An 18,808-nucleotide genomic window follows, 5' to 3' on the forward strand; every position below is an offset into this window, starting at 1 on the left:
CTCGCCTTGCAGGGTGGGGGAGAGGCAGCACCATTCTCATGATAATAGAGCTTTTTCATTAGATGGGAGGCAGTTCCCAGACTGAAGGGTGAGGGGATAAAAAAAAACAAAAAACCATGGTGGGGGGCGGGAGAGTGTTCCTGGCTCCAATCCCACCCCCTCCACAGACCCTCTCTATCTACCACTCTCTTCCCAAAGGAGTCGGGAGTCTTGGTTCCCACCCCACCCTTCCCTAATCTCCCCAGTGCACATTCCAGTGGGACAAGAAAAAAGAAACTTGATATCTGGGTCTCAAGAGTCTCAAAATCTCCATGTCTGGGAGATTGGTCAATTACCTGTTCTGGATAGGTTTGCACTCCCTCTGATGGAGCAACTTTGCAGCTTAGGGGGGCTCCCTGACCCATCTTTGTCACTGGAGGCTCAAATGAACTCTGTGGCTAGGAGAGCCAGCTTTGGTTGTGGCACCAGCTGTGACCATTCTTGGACCAGTATAGCCCGATGACAGTGGTCCATGCATGGGTAACCTCTAAGCTTGATTAGTGAATGGTGCTTTCTGTAGGGCTGCCCTTGTCACTGGTCTGGAAGCTGCATCCAGTGCAGGAATGCAGCACCCAGATGGCTCACAACTTGGGCCCAAAACATCTCAATGTTGACACCGGGAAAGGTCCCGGAACAGATCAACAGCCTGTCTGTGAGCATGAGGATGCTGTGATTACTAAGACCCAGGATGGGTCTCTCAAATACAAGTCATGCCAGACGAGCCTCTCTCATTTCAGGGGAATGCTAGGATGTAGGTATCTTGAGTTCAGTAAAGCTTTTGACCAAGTCCCTCATGACATTGCTGTTTGTTTGGGGTGTTAAGCTGCAGGCCATCTCCTCTGATGCCTGGATCCAGCAAGTGTTAAAAGCTAATCAAGCCTTCTAATTCCTGGAAGAGCCAAGCTAACTTCCTGGTGAGGTGATGGGGGGTTATTAAAGACAAAAGTGAGTGAAACCATGAATGGAAATGTTACCTTTATTCAGGAGGCAAGTTTACACCCACCCACACCCCTACCCGTCTTCCATCGACCAAGAGGCATGGTCAGGGTTCAAGGTCAATGTTCTAACCCAGCAAGGAGGGTATGAACTAGGGCTGGTGAGGGGTGTGGCCTGTAGGGGGAAGAGTTTGGCTTGGGGAGAGCTCCAAGAGTCAGATAGAGAGGGCTGAATTTGCCCCCAACTCCCGGCCAGAGGTTCCCACCACAATTCTGGATGGCTAGCATAGATTAGGGTTTGGTGGCAAGATTGTTCTGTCTTTGGGACAGTGATGCTCACTAGACGCCCTTTTGATTTGTAGTTGCTGCTGGTGCCTTACTCTGTTCTCCCAAACCACCCATCTCCTCCTCCTGACCCTCGGCCCTCTTCCTGTTTCCGTCCACTAGAACTCTCTCCCACTCCAGAGGACCCAGTCAGTCGTCTTGGCACTTCGTTTGGATGAGCAAATGACCATTTACTGCTCCAGGCGGGTTTCTGTGCAGAGGACGGGTGGCATCTGGCTGCTGGAGTCCCCGCGCCTATCCGTCTGGAAGGGTTATTTCTCCCTGGGCTGGATGAATAAAGGTCCTCATGCTAAAAATATCTCCTAGCCACCCGCTCTTTCGATGCTCTCCAAAGAGCAAAGGGATCGCATAGGTTACCCATTCGCGCAGTGTGGGGTGAGACGGACAGTTCTGTGAAATATAGTCTTAGTTCAGAGATAGAAGGGATTGAATGCGGCGGAGAAATTCAGCTTAGGTTGTCTCTGCAGCCACAGCCTTAAACTGTTTTTTTTCTCCCTCTTCGCCTCAGGGTTGGAACAAGTTCTCTGCAGCTCCATGATTCTTTTTTTGGATGCTTAAAAATCTGTGCTGCAAAGTGAATTGGAAGACCAGCATACAGGGGCAAGAGGAGATGAGTTTCCTAAGACTATCCTACTTACACTGTTCTTTTTATTGCTAGAAACTTCCCTCCCCACAAGTTGCTGCTGTTGTTGTTATTTGGTTGTTGTTGTTGTTTTACCCCTGTATTGAGAAAAGATGCAGGTATCCCAAACCTTTTCTGAGCGGGGTAAAAGTAGCTGGAAAAGGAGAGACTTTTCATCTTCAGGAATCAGTCCTGTGCTTCAAAGTGCAGCCTCAGCTGCTTCGTTGTATTTTAAACAAAAACAACAAAAACAAATAGCAGGAAATATAAGAACACAGAAATGTTGTTGTTGTTGTTTGCTGTTGTTCTGCCCATCTGACTGGGTTGCTCCAGCCACTTTGGGTGGCTACCAACAAGATATTAAAAACCATAAGGTAAAGGTAAAGGGACCCCTGACCATTAGGTCCAGTCGTGACTGACTCTGGGGTTGCGGCACTCATCTCGCTTTATTGGCCAAGGGAGCCAGCGTACAGCATGACTAAGCCACTTCTGGCGAACCAGAGCAGCGCACGGAAATGCTGTTTACCTTCCCGCCAGAGCGGTACCTATTTATCTACTTGCACTTTGAGGTGCTTTCGAACTGCTAGGTTGGCAGGAGCAGGGACCGAGCAACAGGAGCTCACCCCGTTGCGGGGATTCGAACCGCCGACCTTCTGATCGGCAAGTCCTAGGCTCTGTGGTTTAACCCATAGCGCCACCTGTGTCCCATTAAAACCATAAAATGAAACAATTCACAATAACAACAAGCTGCCTTAAACTGAAGAAGAAGAAGAAGAAGAAGAAGAGTTTGGATTTGATATCCCACCTTTCACTCCCTTTAAGGAGTCTCAAAGCGGCTAACATTCTCCTTTCCCTTCCTCCCCCACAACAAACACTCTGTGAGGTGAGTGGGGCTGAGAGACTTCACAGAAGTGTGACTGGCCCAAGGTCACCCAGCAGCTGCATGTGGAGGAGCGGAGACGCGAACCCGGTTCCCCAGATTAGAGACTACCGCTCTTAACCACTACACCACACTGGGTCAGGCCATTGCTCTATCTAGCTCATTATTGCCTATACTGACTGGCAGAAGCTCTCTGGGGTTTCAGTCCAAGGTCTCTCCCAGCCCCATCTGCAGGTGCCTGAGATGGAAACCTGGGACATTCAGGACGCAAAGCAGATGTCCTAAGGCTGAGCTACAGTCCTCCCCCAACATGTCCTAAAGCTACACAGAATGTACAGTTCTGTCTTCAGTGAATTCTGGGAACGATCAGTGTTGGCCCAGGACACTTTTCTGCTTGACGCAGACCTCAGGTGCCCCCCTACTGCCAACACTTTTTTCAAGTCTTGCCGCTCCACTCGGAACCAACCTCTGTCTTCACCTACAACCCCACACATGGTGTAATGCAGGTACAGGCAACCTCGGCCCTCCAGATGTTTTGGGACTACAACTCCCATCACCCCTGACCACTGGTCCTGTTAGCTAGGGATGATGGGAGTTGTAGTCCCAAAAACATCTGGAGGGCCGAGTTTGCCTATGCCTGGTGTAATATGAAGCAGGTTGATTGCCCTGCTGCACGACAGGGCTGCATCTTGACAATGGAAAGGTCAGGGAGAATTATCTGCAGTAAGACAGTCCCTAGCACTCTCACCAACTCGCAACTCCCAGGACTCCTTTCTGGAAGCTGCCATAGTTAAACGGGTATAAAAGAGATGTCTGCAGTGTAAACGTGTCCCCAGGACATGCCAAGAAGGCTGCTTGAGTGTCCAAGAAAGAGTAAGAAACATTTGGGGTGGGGAGCTAGTAATATTCTAGCAATAGGAAGGTGTAATGTTCTAAACGGGGACGCAGGTGGCGCTGTGGGTTAAAGCCTCAGCGCCTAGGACTTGCTGATCGAAAGGTCGGCGGTTCGAATCCCTGCGGCGGGGTGCGCTCCCGCTGCTCGGTCCCAGCGCCTGCCAGCCTAGCAGTTCGAAAGCACCTCCGGGTGCAAGTAGATAAATAGGGACCGCTTTACCAGCGGGAAGGTAAACGGCGTTTCCGTGTGCGGCTCTGGCTCGCCAGAGCAGCGATGTCACGTTGGCCACGTGACCCGGAAGTGTCTCCGGACAGCGCTGGCCCCTGGCCTCTAGAGTGAGATGGGCGCACAACCCCAGAGTCTGTCAAGACTGGCCCGTACGGGCAGGGGTGCCTTTACCTTTACTTTAATGTTCTAAACATTATAGCCTAACATGTGAGATAAGGAACCCGAGGCCATGGCCATATTACCAAATAGGCAGAGCAGGCACCGGCCTATGGGCCCCACAACTTTTAGGGCCCCCCGGACAACGGATCAAAATAATATTGATTTGATCTTGAAAGAAAATTACAATCAAGTATTAGGAGATAATTTGCAAGGGCTCCCCTCCACTGAGATTCTGACTGCCTAGGGACCTCCAGAGGGTTTAATGCAGCACGGCCTGAGGCCCACCAGATGATGATGGACTCCCATCAGCCCCAACCAGCATGGCCAGTGGTCTGGGATGATGGGAGTTGGAGTCTAGCACCATCTAGAAAGCCACCAGTTTGCAAATCCTGTTCTAACAAAACCAATGTGCTAATTAAAAGCAGGGTACTACAAATATGTCCTACACAGGGATCTCTAAACATAGGATTAAAATCCTCTGCAGCTTCCTAGAAAGGGAGGTGGGGTGGAGCAAACGGAACCAGCATGTGTTATTTCTGATTACAGGCCAATTATAATCCACTAACTAATTGCGCTTTGAATGACAAGAATGAAACAGATACTGCTTCATCAAGAGGGAATTACTAACCATGTAGTTATGCTTCTGCACAAGGAACTAGTAATAATCATAGAAACCCCACGATGAGGGGGGTGGTAATGGAGGAATAATAAGCGGGTAACAAAGATGTAGTGAAGACCACCAAAAAGAGGAATTAGACAAATTCATGGAGGACAAGGCTATCGATGGCAGCTAGGCATGATGGCTATGCATGGCCTCCAGCATCAGAGACACCCTGCAACTGAATACCAGTTTCTGGGGATCACGAATGCGAGAGCACTATTGCATGTTTCCTGCTTACAGTCTTTTCCTGGGCATCCCCTGGACCACTGTGAGAATAGGCCTGATTCAAGTAGGTAAATAGGCCTGATTCAAGTATGGCCCCTGCTATGTCCTCATCTAGAAAGGGCGTAGTAAGTTCTGGTTAGAACTGCCTACTAACATAGTAACTGCATTCAAGCAAGTTCTAGCAATAACCTAGCAACAAGCAATGAAAAGGTTCTAGTAACAAGAGACGAACCATTTTTTAACAGCAAAGGACTTTGTTCCAGAGAACACTGCAATGTTGGTCTGTTTCTGTTGCTACTCGTACAGGCATCAAGCGCCGATGCTATACAAAGTACTAAGGATCTACTATATAATCTGCTAATGAGAGGGAATCTGTCATGTTTCCGTAGCAAATTTGAGCTAGTACAAAGTGCTGAGGCTGGTTTTGACCAGAGCCAGTTATTTGGATGAAGCAGTTCTGGGCTTATGGCAGCTTCGCAGGCTACCAGTCTGTTTCCAAGCACAATTCAAAGTGCAGATTGCAGCCTTTATAGCTCTAAATCAAGGCATTGGGAACCACAGGCCCTGAGGCCACACTCCTTTCTAGGCCATACATATCACTGGCCCTGCTTTGCACCCTCCTCGACTTGTTTTTTGCCTGGCTGGACTGTGTCCTTGACCTTTGATAATGCTCTTTTCTTTTTTGGTATGTATGGAGTGTTAATTTTGGACTGCCTTTTGTTGATTGCTGCGTATTGTCTTGTCTTGTCTTGTATTTGTTTTGTTTTATTTTTAAAACTAATAAAGCATTAAAAAAAAAAAGATAATGCCCTTGGTTGCCTGGCTGAAGGATACGGAGCAGGGTGTAAGTGCGTTTGAAAACTAGCCTGCTGTGCAAAGGTAAAATTTGCATTCATTGCTCTGCCTACATTTGCCCACCACTGGTGGGCGGCCCCCAGGAGGTTTCCTAGAAGGGAATGTGGCCCTCAGGCTTACAAGGCTCCCCCCCCTGCTCTAAATGGTTTAAAGGTTGCTGCTCTGCCACCTACAGAAATGCATTTTGTCATCTGTAGTCCAACTGGTTCAATTCTTCCTGCTCAGGGTTCTGTCAACCCATTTCCATCTCCAAACAGTCCCGAGACAGTGCCTCTTAAGTACAGTAGACTATATATATATATATATATATTTGCTTTCGTAGATTTTCACGGGTACAGGAATGCAGGTTTTGGTGTCCTCGGGTGTCTTCCCGTGTAAAAGTTGGGGTGTCTAGGCGACGTTTCAAGGGCACTACAGATAAAATTAGCAAAATCCTCCATAAACACAATATCAAAACAGCCTTTTGCACCAACCAAAAAATAGCCAATATCCTCAGAAACCCCAAGGATAAAATCCAGTTGGAAAACCAAGGGGTCTATGAAATACCCTGCAAAGTCTGCCCAGCCACGTACATTGGACAAACAAACAGACGAATAAATGCACGTATCGCAGAACACAAGAATGCCGTCAAAAAAGAAGAAAAAACTTCCTCTCTTTTCCAACACATGAAAGAAACAGGACACGAAATTAATTTTGCAGATTCCAAATTGCTCTTTAACATGGAACATCACCACAAGAGAATAATCATGGAAGCCATCGAGATAGAGAAACACCCTCACAACATGAACAAGCGTGACGACACATCCCGCTTGCCAGACATCTGGAAATTAGCCCTCCCCACAAAAACTGACACCAGATCCAGAGGCACACAGAACGCCATCACCAATCAACCACACCAGACCCAAACCCAGACCCTCTCCACAGATAAATTACAGACACCATCCAGTAGCCAAACCATGGTGGCACCTCCGGATGCTGCACCCCCCTGCAATCCCTACACAGATCTGGCTGACACAGGCCACAAAACCACAGCTCGCCCCTATACACGAAGCCAAGCCAGAGCACAACTAAGTGTAGTACAGCCATCTTCTCAGAAAAACTCTTCACAAAGTTCAAGAGGTCAAGACACAAAGACTTTAGCAACTAATCCACACCTAATGACCCACCTAAGTGGTACTCAGGATATCACTCAAGAAATCACTCAAGATATCCCTCAAGTAATTAAGGAACAAAAGAAGAAAAGGCACACTAGCCTGGGAACTTCCTCTCTGCCCAGAACATTGGAGGCTATACACCACACCCCCTCAACAGTATTTATAGGAACTCAAACACTGAGATCCTGCTCTGTTCCAGTAACAAGAAGCCGAAAGCACCAGCCTGAAGATGACGAGTGAGACCTCGTCGAAACGTCGCCTAGACACCCCAACTTTTACACGGGAAGACACCCGAGGACACCAAAACCTGCATATATATATATATATATATATATATATATATATATATATATATATGCATGCAAACACACACACACACACACACTTTGCTTTCAGCTGTCTTGGGGTTACTTTGTGTCTAATCTACTGAGCCTGGGAGCAGGCAGTTGGGAGGTATCTGGAGGAGCAAAAAGGAGTGTAAGGCCCATTTAGAAAAGTCACGTGTCCCTATATTACAGAGGACAGTCCTCTTTAGACTCTACCATCTATACTGGAAAGAGTTCTCCATCTGGAGAGCTGTCTGATCCAAATTTAGCTTTAAAAGCTATAAGAAGAGAGGGAGAGCAGGAGCAGCTTTGAAGTTGTCCATCAGCACTTAGCACAGGGGTCAGCAAACTTTTTCAGCAGAGGGCCAGTCCACTGTCCCTCAGATCTTTTTGGGGGGGCGGACTCTATTTTTTGGGAGGGGGAATGAATGAATTCCTATGCCCCACAAATAACCCAGAGATGCATTTTAAATAAAAGGACACATTCTGCTCATGTAAAAGCAGGCTGATTCCTGGACCCTCCGCGGGCCGGATTTAGAAGGCGATTGGGCCAGATCCGGCCCCTGGGCCTTAGCTTGCCTACCCATAACTTAGCACTTGGACAGCAGACTCAGCCGCCAACACAGGCCACCTCTTCAAGAGTCTTGTCCACTAGGATGAGGTGCATCGTATTTCTGTTGAAATTATAATAACCACGTCTAAATTGGCACAGATACATCTATATCAGGACATGCAAATCTGATGCAAATCCGAGCCCCCATTTTCTCCAGTGATGCATTTTTTTGCTTTTCGGCAGTGAATAAGTGGCCTCCTGATCTCTCCTGGTGTGAGAATAGCACTTGTGACACAGGCCAACCACCCCACAGAACAGGACTACAGCCACAAGGGACAAGCTTGGAAGCAGCAAGTTCCATTCCAATGGAAAACAAATGGAAAACATTTCTATGTGAATGTTTTTGAGGTGTGGTATATAGCTCGGTCCCAGCGCCTGCCAACCTAGCAGTTCGAAAGCACCTCCGGGTGCAAGTAGATAAATAGGGACCGCTTACCAGCGGGAAGGTAAACGCCGTTTCCGTGTGCGGCTCTGGCTCGCCAGATGCAGCTTTGTCACGCTGGCCACGTGACCCGGAAGTGTCTCGGAAGTGTCTCCGGACAGCGCTGGCCCCTGGCCTCTTAAGTGAGATGGGCGCACAACCCCAGAGTCTGTCAAGACTGGCCCGTACGGGCAGGGGTACCTTTACCTTTTTATATAGCTCGCATATCTTAGTACAGGCTGCTATTCAGATAGCTCCCACAGCTTGCTTGCACAACTAACTATCCTAAGATAACCCCTGAACTTACACCAACCTCAAGCAGCTTGTTTACATGTCCAAGAACAGAATCAGATTCTGAAGTGAGTTAGGGGGAAAAGAAGTTAACAACCCCCAGCCAGCATATGGGCGTCTTAATGCCAATATTACACACTTCCAATTTATTTTTAAATGAAAAGCGGCCATGGGAAGCTGTCAGTTTCGAGTGGAAAAAACGGCAGCCGAAGGAGGAAGGCTGCTTAACTCTTTCCTCCCCTCTGCTTTTTCAAATCAAAATTACTTCCCCCAATCTGTTTTTCTACATTGGGAGAGCTTATATATATTTCCTCTGTGGGCTGCAGGCGAATTTGAGTGCAAAAACAATCAGAGGAGAATTGGTTACTCACAGTTTCTCCCCCACTGTTTGTCTGCTCACAGTTGCGGATTCCCATGGCTTTCCATTTTAAAAATAATAACCAAAAATCGGGAGACTTGTTGCGCTCTGCTCCTGTTTAATGTCTAGCTTGGCCTTCCATCACACATCCTTAAGCTAACTGTCCAGGGTTGCTCACACAAGTAACAGCGTTTCTCATCAGCACTGCAAACTCGGCATAGCTGAGAAGACACCCTTGCTGTGACCACACACCAGAGCTGAGAGGCTTGCTACCCTGGAGAAAACCACTACTTGTGAATGAACCAAGACAGGCAGCACTGTGGTAATTAATGCTTGTTCTTCACAATAAACACCTGAGGGAAAGGACACCACCTTCTTAAGACAGCATTCCTTTAATACTTGCATTGGTGGAAGTATTTTGGAAGGAAGAATTTCAGCAAGGGCAGCTTCTTTTTCCTGTCAGGAGAAACAACAGAAAAAGCTGCCCTTGTTGAAATTCTTCCTTCCACTACGCAACTGTTAAAGGAGCCTTTTCCCTGTATTACACCTGGCAATCTCATAATTAATATCCTCGCCCTGTCTTGAACCCATGACCCCAGGCTGTCGCTCATGACAGTTAAGTAACGTCCCTCCCAAGGTGGGGGCCACAAAATGCCATTAGCATAAATGGTGCGGCCTGTATGTAAAGCGGCCCAAGCCAGCACTTAGCAACCCCTTAGCAACGGCTTTTGTTCCTCGCGCCATGGGCCGATCCCGAGTCCATTGTTGGGCCTCTGTGCTGTTGGGAGGATTTGGAGCGATTGTGTGGTGGGGCAGGGTCTCTTTAAGCACTCTTCCCCCATGCTCCCCCACCTACCCCAATTGGGGCCAAGGACACAGAGGAGCCATTATTCCCACCATGAATGGGTACAGTCTTGGCATGAATGGGAGCCTTATTTTTTTTTGTGGTTGCTGGGCTCGTTCCCAAAGCGGCTGGGAATGAACCCCGATGTGACCCTTGTCAAATCAGGACAGGGATGGGGTGTTCTTGGGAAGAGAAGGTGTGGGGAGGGGAGGAGAGGAGCTAGTTTTCCCTAATGAGAAAATGGTGAACATGTATTGGCGCAGATTTGCTCCAGCGTTTGGGTTCCGGTAGAAAGAGGAGAGCGTGTATAGAGACAGAGGAAGCTGCCTTATGCTGAATCCATCTAGGTCAGGATTCTCTGCACTGACTTTAAGATGCCATCCAGGGAGACATCAGGTATCCTGACAGGAGCTGGTCTGGGGACCTGGAGTAGCCAAGCTGCTGAGGAGGGGTGGCACAGTGACAAAAGGGCTGCGTGTTTGGTGTTTAGGAGAGATGCTGCCTGCCTGCCTTCATTGGCTGAAGGTACAGCGGTACCTGGGGTTAAGAACTTAATTTGTTCCTGAGGTCCGTTCTTAACCTGAAACTGTTTTTAACCTGAGGTACCACTTTAGCTAATGGGGCCTCCTGCTGCCGCCGCACTGCCGCCACACGATTTTTGTTCTCATCCCGAAGCAAAGTTCTTAACCCGAGGTACTATTTCTGGGTTAGCGGAGTCTGTAACCTGAAGCGTCTGTAACCCGAGGTACCACTGTACTGGAAACTGCTGCCTTAGACTACACATTTCCAGCTATTTCTGTTCTGCAGCCTAATTCATGCCTAACACTAAGCCAAGCTATAGCTTAGTGAGGATAAGGAAGAGTGCTGGTGCACATTTAGGGGGAAAAAATTGCTCCTCCTCCAGTACTGCTGCTGTCACACTACTGGGAGCTAATGGTTTGACTTGATGTTTCGTCCAAACCTGGGCTCCTCGTTTGTTTTCCTCCATACAAACCATAAATCGTAACTAACTTTCCTTCTTGGCTTCCTGCTCCCGGTTTGCTTGTGGGAGACAAACCCTGAGCCTAGGTTCAGACTTATCACTAAACCAAACCACAGCTTAGCTCCCAGTAGCTTGGATGGGGCAGCGTGAAGCAGCCACAATTTTCTCTCTATGTTTATTCATTCACACCTAGCCATAGTTTAGCTGCGTATTACAGTGGTACCTCGGGTTACATATGCTTCAGGTTACAGACTCCGCTAACCCAGAAATAGTGCTTCAGGTTAAGAATTTTGCTTCAGGATGAGAACAGAAATCGTGCTCCGGCGGCGCGGCAGCAGCAGGAGGCCCCATTAGCTAAAGTGGTGCTTCAGGTTAAGAACAGTTTCAGGTTAAGTACGGACCTCCAGAACGAATTAAGTACTTAACCCGAGGTACCACTGTACATGCAAACCAAGCCAGCGTGTACTACTAATTGTCTTACTATGATCATGCACCAAAATTTTACAGGGGGAGAGAAACAGCTGCATTGTGTGCCGGCCCATCATCCTCTGTAACATCATCATGATGGTTTCATTGTCCTTCGCTTCATCACTGAACTGGCTTTTGATGGCACTAAAGGTAAAAAAAAATATTAACCGGGACTCCCACAGATTTACCATGGGGAATATTCTAAGAGGCAGAGGTAACAGAGCCCTACAATAGGCCTCATTGTCAATGCGAAAGTTCTAATTAGTTTTGGATCTGCAGAGCGGCTCATCTCTCTGTATCTGCCAAGCTCCTTGAAGTTAATTTTTGAGTGAGAAATCTAGGAATCATAGGGCACTTTTGCTGATCTCACTTGTCTGGGCCAGTCATCCAACAGTCTCTGAACTTAAAAGAACTTGACACTGTCAGTTTAATAAAGGCTTTGTAAATTTGGTGATGTGTGTGTGTGTGTGTGTGTGTGTGTGTGTGTGTAGTCTAAGGGGAAAAGTCATACCCAACATGTTTCTAGGGGGAGGAGAATGAAAAGATCAAGGACATTCGTGTTACTAATATTGTAAAGATTGGTTTGGAGACCATGTAGTGCACACAGACATCTGACTGTCCGCACTGAGTATTAGTCATTGCATATACGAGAGAGACAGAGACAGAGAGAGAGGGAGAGAGGGAGAGAGAGAGAGAGAGGGAGAGAGAGAGGGAGAGAGAGAGATGCACATCACTGTCAATTTAAAATGAGAAAATGAGGGTGGAGAAATAATTTTAAGCACAAGGGTACTTTTAGTTTAGACTTTCTAGGTTTGCTGAAGAAGGCTGGGGTCTTGTGGATCAAAAAAGGAGGTTAAAACAGGGGTGGGGAAAAGAAGGAACCATGCTAGAGAAAGGGAACAAGGCCTAAAAGGCTGCAGAAATGGAAGGAAGGGAGAACTGGGAGCCAGGATTTCTTAAAGTTGGGGTTTTGTATGTTCTGAGAGCCAAACTGACATGCGGCATCATTGAGCAGCCTCCCAACAGCCCCTACACACACACACACACACACACACACAATTCACCTTAGGGTTTTCCACCGCACCTGTAATTTGGTCCCAACTGATCCTATTTATGAGGTTTAGTTCCTATATGTCCTGCTGTCTGTCCTTGGCAAAGCACCCTATTTATCTTGAACCTGTTCCATGTTTTGGGGACAGGTCTGCGATGGATAAGCACAATGTTGTTGTTGTATGCACATACATGTACTCTAGTTATGCAGGTTTCAGGCCTCTGATGGTTAAATATCAGAGTGGGGAACAGATGCCTCCCTACTTTGAGCACCCATGCCACATGCACGTCAAGGCACAAACTTGGACGAGAAATGGCAACTACACTGTTTTCTGTTCCATCTGCTGGTGCCTAGTTAGCAAATGCTGCTGAACGTGTTTGAGTTGCTACTTTTCTATAATAAGTACAACCAGATCCATTTGGAGCTTAAACATTCTGCTAAGACTTCCTTAAGCTTTCCAAAAAGGAAACTGTTATGATTATTCTACCAGCACACACCCTCCTTCGGAAACCAGTGTAGAACATGCCATTGCATGGTAAATGAATGAATACAGTGTACAGCAGGCGGGGGGGGGGGCGCTTTCTTTAACAGGGTGTGCTAGTGACAAGCACTCAGGTAGTGACATTTGATGTGGGAATAAGCAAGAACAACAGGAGAACTAGCAGATTCTCCCTTCTTTAAAGGAGCCCAAGGGAAAAATGAGATACACCAATGAACAGCTCCATACACACCATAGGTTTAAAGCATGTTCTTTCCCCCAACCCCCCAAGAAACCTGGGAGCTGTAGTTTAAGGCTACTGGGAACTATAGTTCTGTGAAGGGTAAGCTACAGTGCCTAGGATTCTTTGGGTGGGTGGGGAATGTGTTTTAAGAAGAAGAAGAAGAGTTTGGATTTGATATCCCGCCTTTCACTCCCTTTTTAAGGAGTCTCAAAGCGGCTAACATTCTCCTTTCCCTTCCTCCCCCACAACAAACACTCTGTGAGGTGAGTGGGGCTGAGAGACTTCAAATAAGTGTGACTGGCCCAAGGTCACCCAGCAGCTGCATGTGGAGGAATGGAGACTCGAACCCGGTTCCCCAGATTACGAGACTACCGCTCTTAACCACTACGCCACACTGGCTCTCAAAAAGGTTGGTGTGTACACAGATACTGTCACCACTCTTGCTAGGATTCCGGTAGGTTATTCACTTTGGGATTTATTTATTTTTAAGTGAAGCATGTATGTTTAGTCATCTAAATATTAATTCGGTGCCATTTATTTGCTTGTTTTAAAGCACAATCAATTTAATCAGTGTGGTGCAGTGGTCAGAGTGCTGGACTAGGACCCATGAAGACCAAGGCTCAGATCACCACTCAGCGATGAAGTTCACTGGGTGACTTTGGGCTACGTCCAGCCTCAGCCCTAACCTACCTCACAGGCTTGTTGTGAGGATAAAATTGAGAGCAGGGAGAACTATGCATGCCACGTTGAGCTCCTTGGAGATAAGGTAGGATATAAATATGATAATAAATAAATAAAAGTAATAAGGCGTTGCAAACTTGCTCCGTGGATGTGGGGGGATGTGTATGAGAAGAGTAGATTTGTGACGTCACAGTACTGGTGCTGTTCACAGCCAGCTTTGGCTGCAAATTCACAAAAACGAGAGTGACTCTGTAGAGGTGTTTCATATGGACAGAACACAGCTAGTGTGTTTGTAGAGCTCTCCCACAACTCAAACACTGTTATATCGTATACACCCTAACTGTTATAGGTACACAATCCTCCTAATTCTGATCTGTGAAATGTTGGGAGGGTATGCTTTTCCTGGCCTCTGGCGAAGGGGATTTCTGCCTTTGAGAGAGGGGAACGACAATGGTGTGTTTCAAATCCTGCACGTTAGAGCAGAGTCCGGGAGTTTGTGTGTATGTGTGTGTGTACGCTCTAGGGGTAGGGTAATGACGGCAGAGACAACTGTTGTTGGCAGGGCTGGGTGTGTGTGTGTGTGTGTGTGTGTGTGTTGCAAGGAGTTCAGGGCTTGGAATAACAAACAGACAAAGGGGCCTGGCGAGGCTGTGACGGGACAGAGAGAATGGGACACAATTTCCTATTCTCCCCGTGGAACAAGAGACCCATTGTGACTTCAGTTCGGGGGGGGGGGAAGGGGGTGGAGATGATGAGGGGGCGAATGGGCATCTAGTGTGAGAGACGACAGGAGCGAACCGTCAGAGGCCTGAAAGAAGCAGGGAAAGCAATAATATTCCAGTGTTAAGGTCTGGATGGGAGGGCAGGCTTTTCAGCCTTTCGTTTGTAGGCTCATTGGGGGCGGGGGCGGGCGGGTGTAGAACGGGACTGGAGCTCTTTCCCTTCTAGAAGACTCCAGCTCAGATCTCAGGTTGTTTACCTCAGGTTAAACACCGAGGGACTGAACAAAGCAGGCCGCAACACACCGAGAGATCATACGTGTAAAGCCAATGACTTTACAAGGAATCCTAGAACTCTGGTTTATGAAGGGTATTGGGAATTGTAGCTCTGTGAGCGATAAACTACCCCAAGGAAGAAGTAAAGCTACTGGGTTTTGCTGCCAGGTGTCTTGTTTAAGGTCCCTGGCGCCTTACGTTTCGCACTGCCCTTTCCCCCTTCTGTAAGGTGTACCATTACTAGCCTGGAGAACTGACAAGCTTGCGCGGGGGGGGGGGGGGGAGGGGATAGGAGTCTCCCTTTACCAGCAGACGATAACAGCCGCCACGCAGCTCCAGGTGACACAGCAAACCCTTTGCGTCTTGCTTTCCTCGTCATCTTCATTGCTGCAGCAGCAGAAGCGGATCAGGTAGACACAGATGAGAACTAGGCTGATGGCAAAGCACAGGCCTGAGACGCTAGCCAGAAACAGCAATGCCTGGAGCGAGAGCAGAGACGAGAAAAAGAAGTGAAAGGAATGGGGCGGCTGATCTTTGGCCTGTAGTTTATCAGCACGTCTGGGGAAACAGGACAATCCGTGTTGTTGTCATCAAACATGAGCTGCACAACCCTCCTTCCTTTGCCAAGTTTCTAGGCCTCATGAATGAGAAGATGTGTTTAAGAGGCGGTATACAGAGGGTGCAGTAGTTATGCCTTCCCGCATAGCCTTCAAATCATGCCATTTGTTTGCAAACACTTTCTATCCTGCTATCGTAATGTTGCTTTTGCTCTCTTCCCATATACTGTATTTTTCGCTCTATAGGACACACTTTTCCCCCTCCAGAAATTAAGGGGAAATGTGTGTGCATCCTATGGTGCGAATGTAGGCTCCTTGGCTTCAGCGATAGCAACGCAAAGCCTCCAAAGCGCAGAGGGAGAGCTCCCCCCGCGCTCCGGAGGCTTCGCGTTGCTTTCGCCAGTTTCTCCTGCCGCTTCGCTGAAGGGGCGCTGAGCAGAGAGGGGGAGAATTCTTTTTTTCTGTTCTCTCCCTCCTATGGTCCTATTGGTACCTCCTCACTGCAAACAAACAAACCCTGCAAAACATGCTTCTTTCCTTCCATGGAGTTTGTTGGGGTAACTTTCGCCTCTTTCTTTTTGGAAAGGAGAAAAAAACAAAATAATAACAATATTTTGAGGCTGTTGAATATCCAACTTTGCAGGAAAATGGGGGGGGGCAATCCTCCCCCTCTGCTCTGCTTCAGTGTGGATTTTACCGCTTACGTATGAAGCTGGCTGCATTTTATGCTTGTCCGTTGTTAGCTGCCTTGGGGTTTTCTTTCAGAAACGAAAGGTGAGCCATGAATATCAAAAATGCATTAAAAGGCCCACCACAGCCAGAGCCTCAAATCTTTCAGGAAACATGAAAGGACTTCCACTCCTGGAAAACATTCAGTGAATTTTTATGAGCTGCAGCCTTCTGGAGGTCTACATATCTGTGTGTGATCTTTTGGGGTTTGGCGAAGTGCTTTTGAACTCGTAGTTTTGTGTTTGTTGTGGGTTTTTTATGCTTAATAGTGTTGTTGATTCTTCTTTTTTGATTGAAAGACACTTGGAGCTATTTGGTAAAGTGGGATATAAATTAAATACTGCATCTATTGCAATCTCAATTCTGCAGGAACAGGGTCTAGAATCCCTCCTTCAAAACCTGGTATCCCTGGGTAGGCTTTCATACCACACCATCCTTCAGTCCTCATAGCCCACTTTCTGTAAGCTAAATTACATATAAGTATCTGTTGTATACAAATCATTGAGGGACAGTATATACAGTTGAAATAATTGCATATTGTCTCCTTGCTTACGATTTTGTCTATCCCCCTCCATCCTCCACTGTCTCCCTTAGCCCGTGGGCCTCTCAATGTTGCTGAACCACAATTCCCACCATCCCTGCCTACTGACCATGCTTGCAGGAGCTGATGATGGGGAGTGAAAGTTCAGCTACATATTGAGGTTCCCCCCGCCTGTTTGAGATCATAAGCTCCTTAAAGCTCTTGTGCATTGCAAAACACTATGCACACTGAAGATAAAATGAGAAGAAACATGAAAACGACTACAATCCTATGTGCATATGTACCTGGCATTAAGCCCAATTAAACACACTTGCGCTTCTTTCAGAGCAGACATGCACAAAATCAAGCTTTCTGTGCAAACCCGCATGCCGTGCAGTTTCATCAGCACTCAGGATTTGAGAATTTGGAAGCACAAAGGCTGGCACATGTTATTTTTTTACTGACACAGAAAATGAAGAATTGGGCACTGGGCCTAGCTGCAGAATCCCATCACACAAATACCGAAGAATGAAATTTGCACGCATCTTTAAGAAGAGTTCTTTGGATGCTTTGACTTTTTTGAATATCTGCCAACCTTCAGGTGCTAAAGGAGGGGCATCGGGACTCCTGTGGACACTGGCAGTGTTAATTCTGTCTCTTCTACTCCTCTACCACCCCCAACGCATGCACGCACGTGCACACTTACGCAGAAACACACACACTGCAGCTGCTCCACAGCTTTTCTGCATGACACCAAAGCTCTGAGTAACAGCAGGGCACACCCTATCCTGCTTGCTGGTGCCGCCCGAGGCATCACAACAAGAGATGTGGATGGAGGGAAGTGTTTATCTGCCTCGCTGGGCCCTCCCTTCCCATCCCGCAAACATACAAACAAACAGATTACAGGCAATCTGACAATTTGCCTCAGGCTTAGACACCACAATCTGTGCCCATGGCAGCTGGCAGGGCCAGAGGGAGCGGCTGGAGGGGTCAGGGGGGGTCAGTTGGTTACACTTGCTGGCCTTTCAAGGACTGAAAGCATCACCAGCCCCAGGAATGAGGATGCATCTGAGACTCTACGGTGGTACCTCAGGTTAAGAACTTAATTTGTTCCGGAGGTCCGTTCTTAACCTGAAACTGTTCTTAACCTGAAGCACCACTTTAGCTAATGGGGCCTCCCGCTGCCGCTGTGCCGCCGCTGCACGATTTCTGTTCTCATCCTGAAGCAAAGTTCTTAACCCAAGGTACTATTTCTGGGTTAGCGGAGTATGTAACCTGAAGCGTATGTAACCCGAGGTACCACTGTATTTCACACACACACACACACACACACACACACACAGAGCTATCCATTCCCTTCCCTCAGAAAACGTACAGCTGTACATGCAGACATAGCTCTACATACACCACTTTTAACTGTGGGTAGCCTCTATAATAAAATTGCAAAGATGTCGTCACACTCCTGTTTGTGTGGCCACCAATAGGTGGCTCTGTAAACTGCAGTGTGGTGACAGAACTGCAAGCGGTCAGCCCAGGTAGGTTGTTGGCTGGCTGGCTGGCAAGCAAGCGAGCAGGTGGTCCCAGCGAGCGACAGAAGAACAGCCGGAACAGGGCAGGGCAACTAACCAGCAACCATCGTGCACTGCTGTGCACCTCACATCAATGCCATCCTTTCAGCCTCAGCAGCACAAGACATCTGAGGATGAAGAAAAAGCATCAGAGCAGGACAGACGCTGGAGGGCTGCAGCAGCCTGCCCTGGCTGTTCCTCTGTAGCTCATCTACACTGTACTACAAGTCAAACAGCAAGGAAATGAGTTACTTGAGAGTGAGAATGAGGAGGAAGCAAGGAAGCAGGCAGTTCCCGCTGGTAGGGAGGAGGGGAAGAAAGGTGATCTCCCCTTCACACACACCCCTCCTCACTCCTTGGTGCTACCACTGCCTGCTCCTGTCAGAAGAAGGCAGAAAAGGCTGCATTTTAAAATGCAGGGTTCTTTCTCTATCTTTGTGTGGCAACAGCAGGGATAAATGTGGTGGTGGGGGGGGAAGCTTTTTTCTCTCTTTCACCCCACCCCGCCCCAATGCTCCCACCACTGCTACCTGCTGTCTTTGCTATATGAATGCTGGCTTCTCCATCTCTTTGAGAGGCAACCAAGGCAGAGGGATTGGAGGATGAATGAAGCAGCTTTCTCCCTTTCATTCCACCTCACCACCACCAACAATGGTGGTGAGATGTTAAAGGGGGGGGTGAGTT

The 18,808-nt window shown here is 47.8% G+C and overlaps 1 protein-coding gene and 1 long non-coding RNA gene across 3 annotated transcripts in view; both read right to left on the bottom strand.

Moving 5' to 3' along the window:
* TTYH1 (tweety family member 1) overlaps nucleotides 1–18,808 on the bottom strand; it is a 66,590-nt gene that overhangs the window by 27,637 nt on the left and 20,145 nt on the right. For both annotated transcript variants that reach the window (XM_081885981.1, XM_081885980.1), the window contains exon 2: nucleotides 15,057–15,229. In XM_081885981.1, coding sequence (XP_081742107.1) covers nucleotides 15,057–15,229 — 173 coding nt within the window. The remainder of the gene's footprint in view (nucleotides 1–15,056; nucleotides 15,230–18,808) is intronic.
* Nucleotides 1,133–11,365, bottom strand: LOC309355347. The gene is made up of 3 exons (XR_014162510.1): nucleotides 11,285–11,365; nucleotides 9,021–11,056; nucleotides 1,133–2,160 (listed from the first exon to the last, which is right to left on the bottom strand). It is a non-coding gene; the product is annotated as an uncharacterized lncRNA (long non-coding RNA).

This window comes from Podarcis melisellensis (assembly GCF_964234715.1).
Source record: "Podarcis melisellensis genome assembly, chromosome: 13".
Classification (NCBI taxonomy): Eukaryota; Metazoa; Chordata; class Lepidosauria; order Squamata; family Lacertidae; genus Podarcis; species Podarcis melisellensis.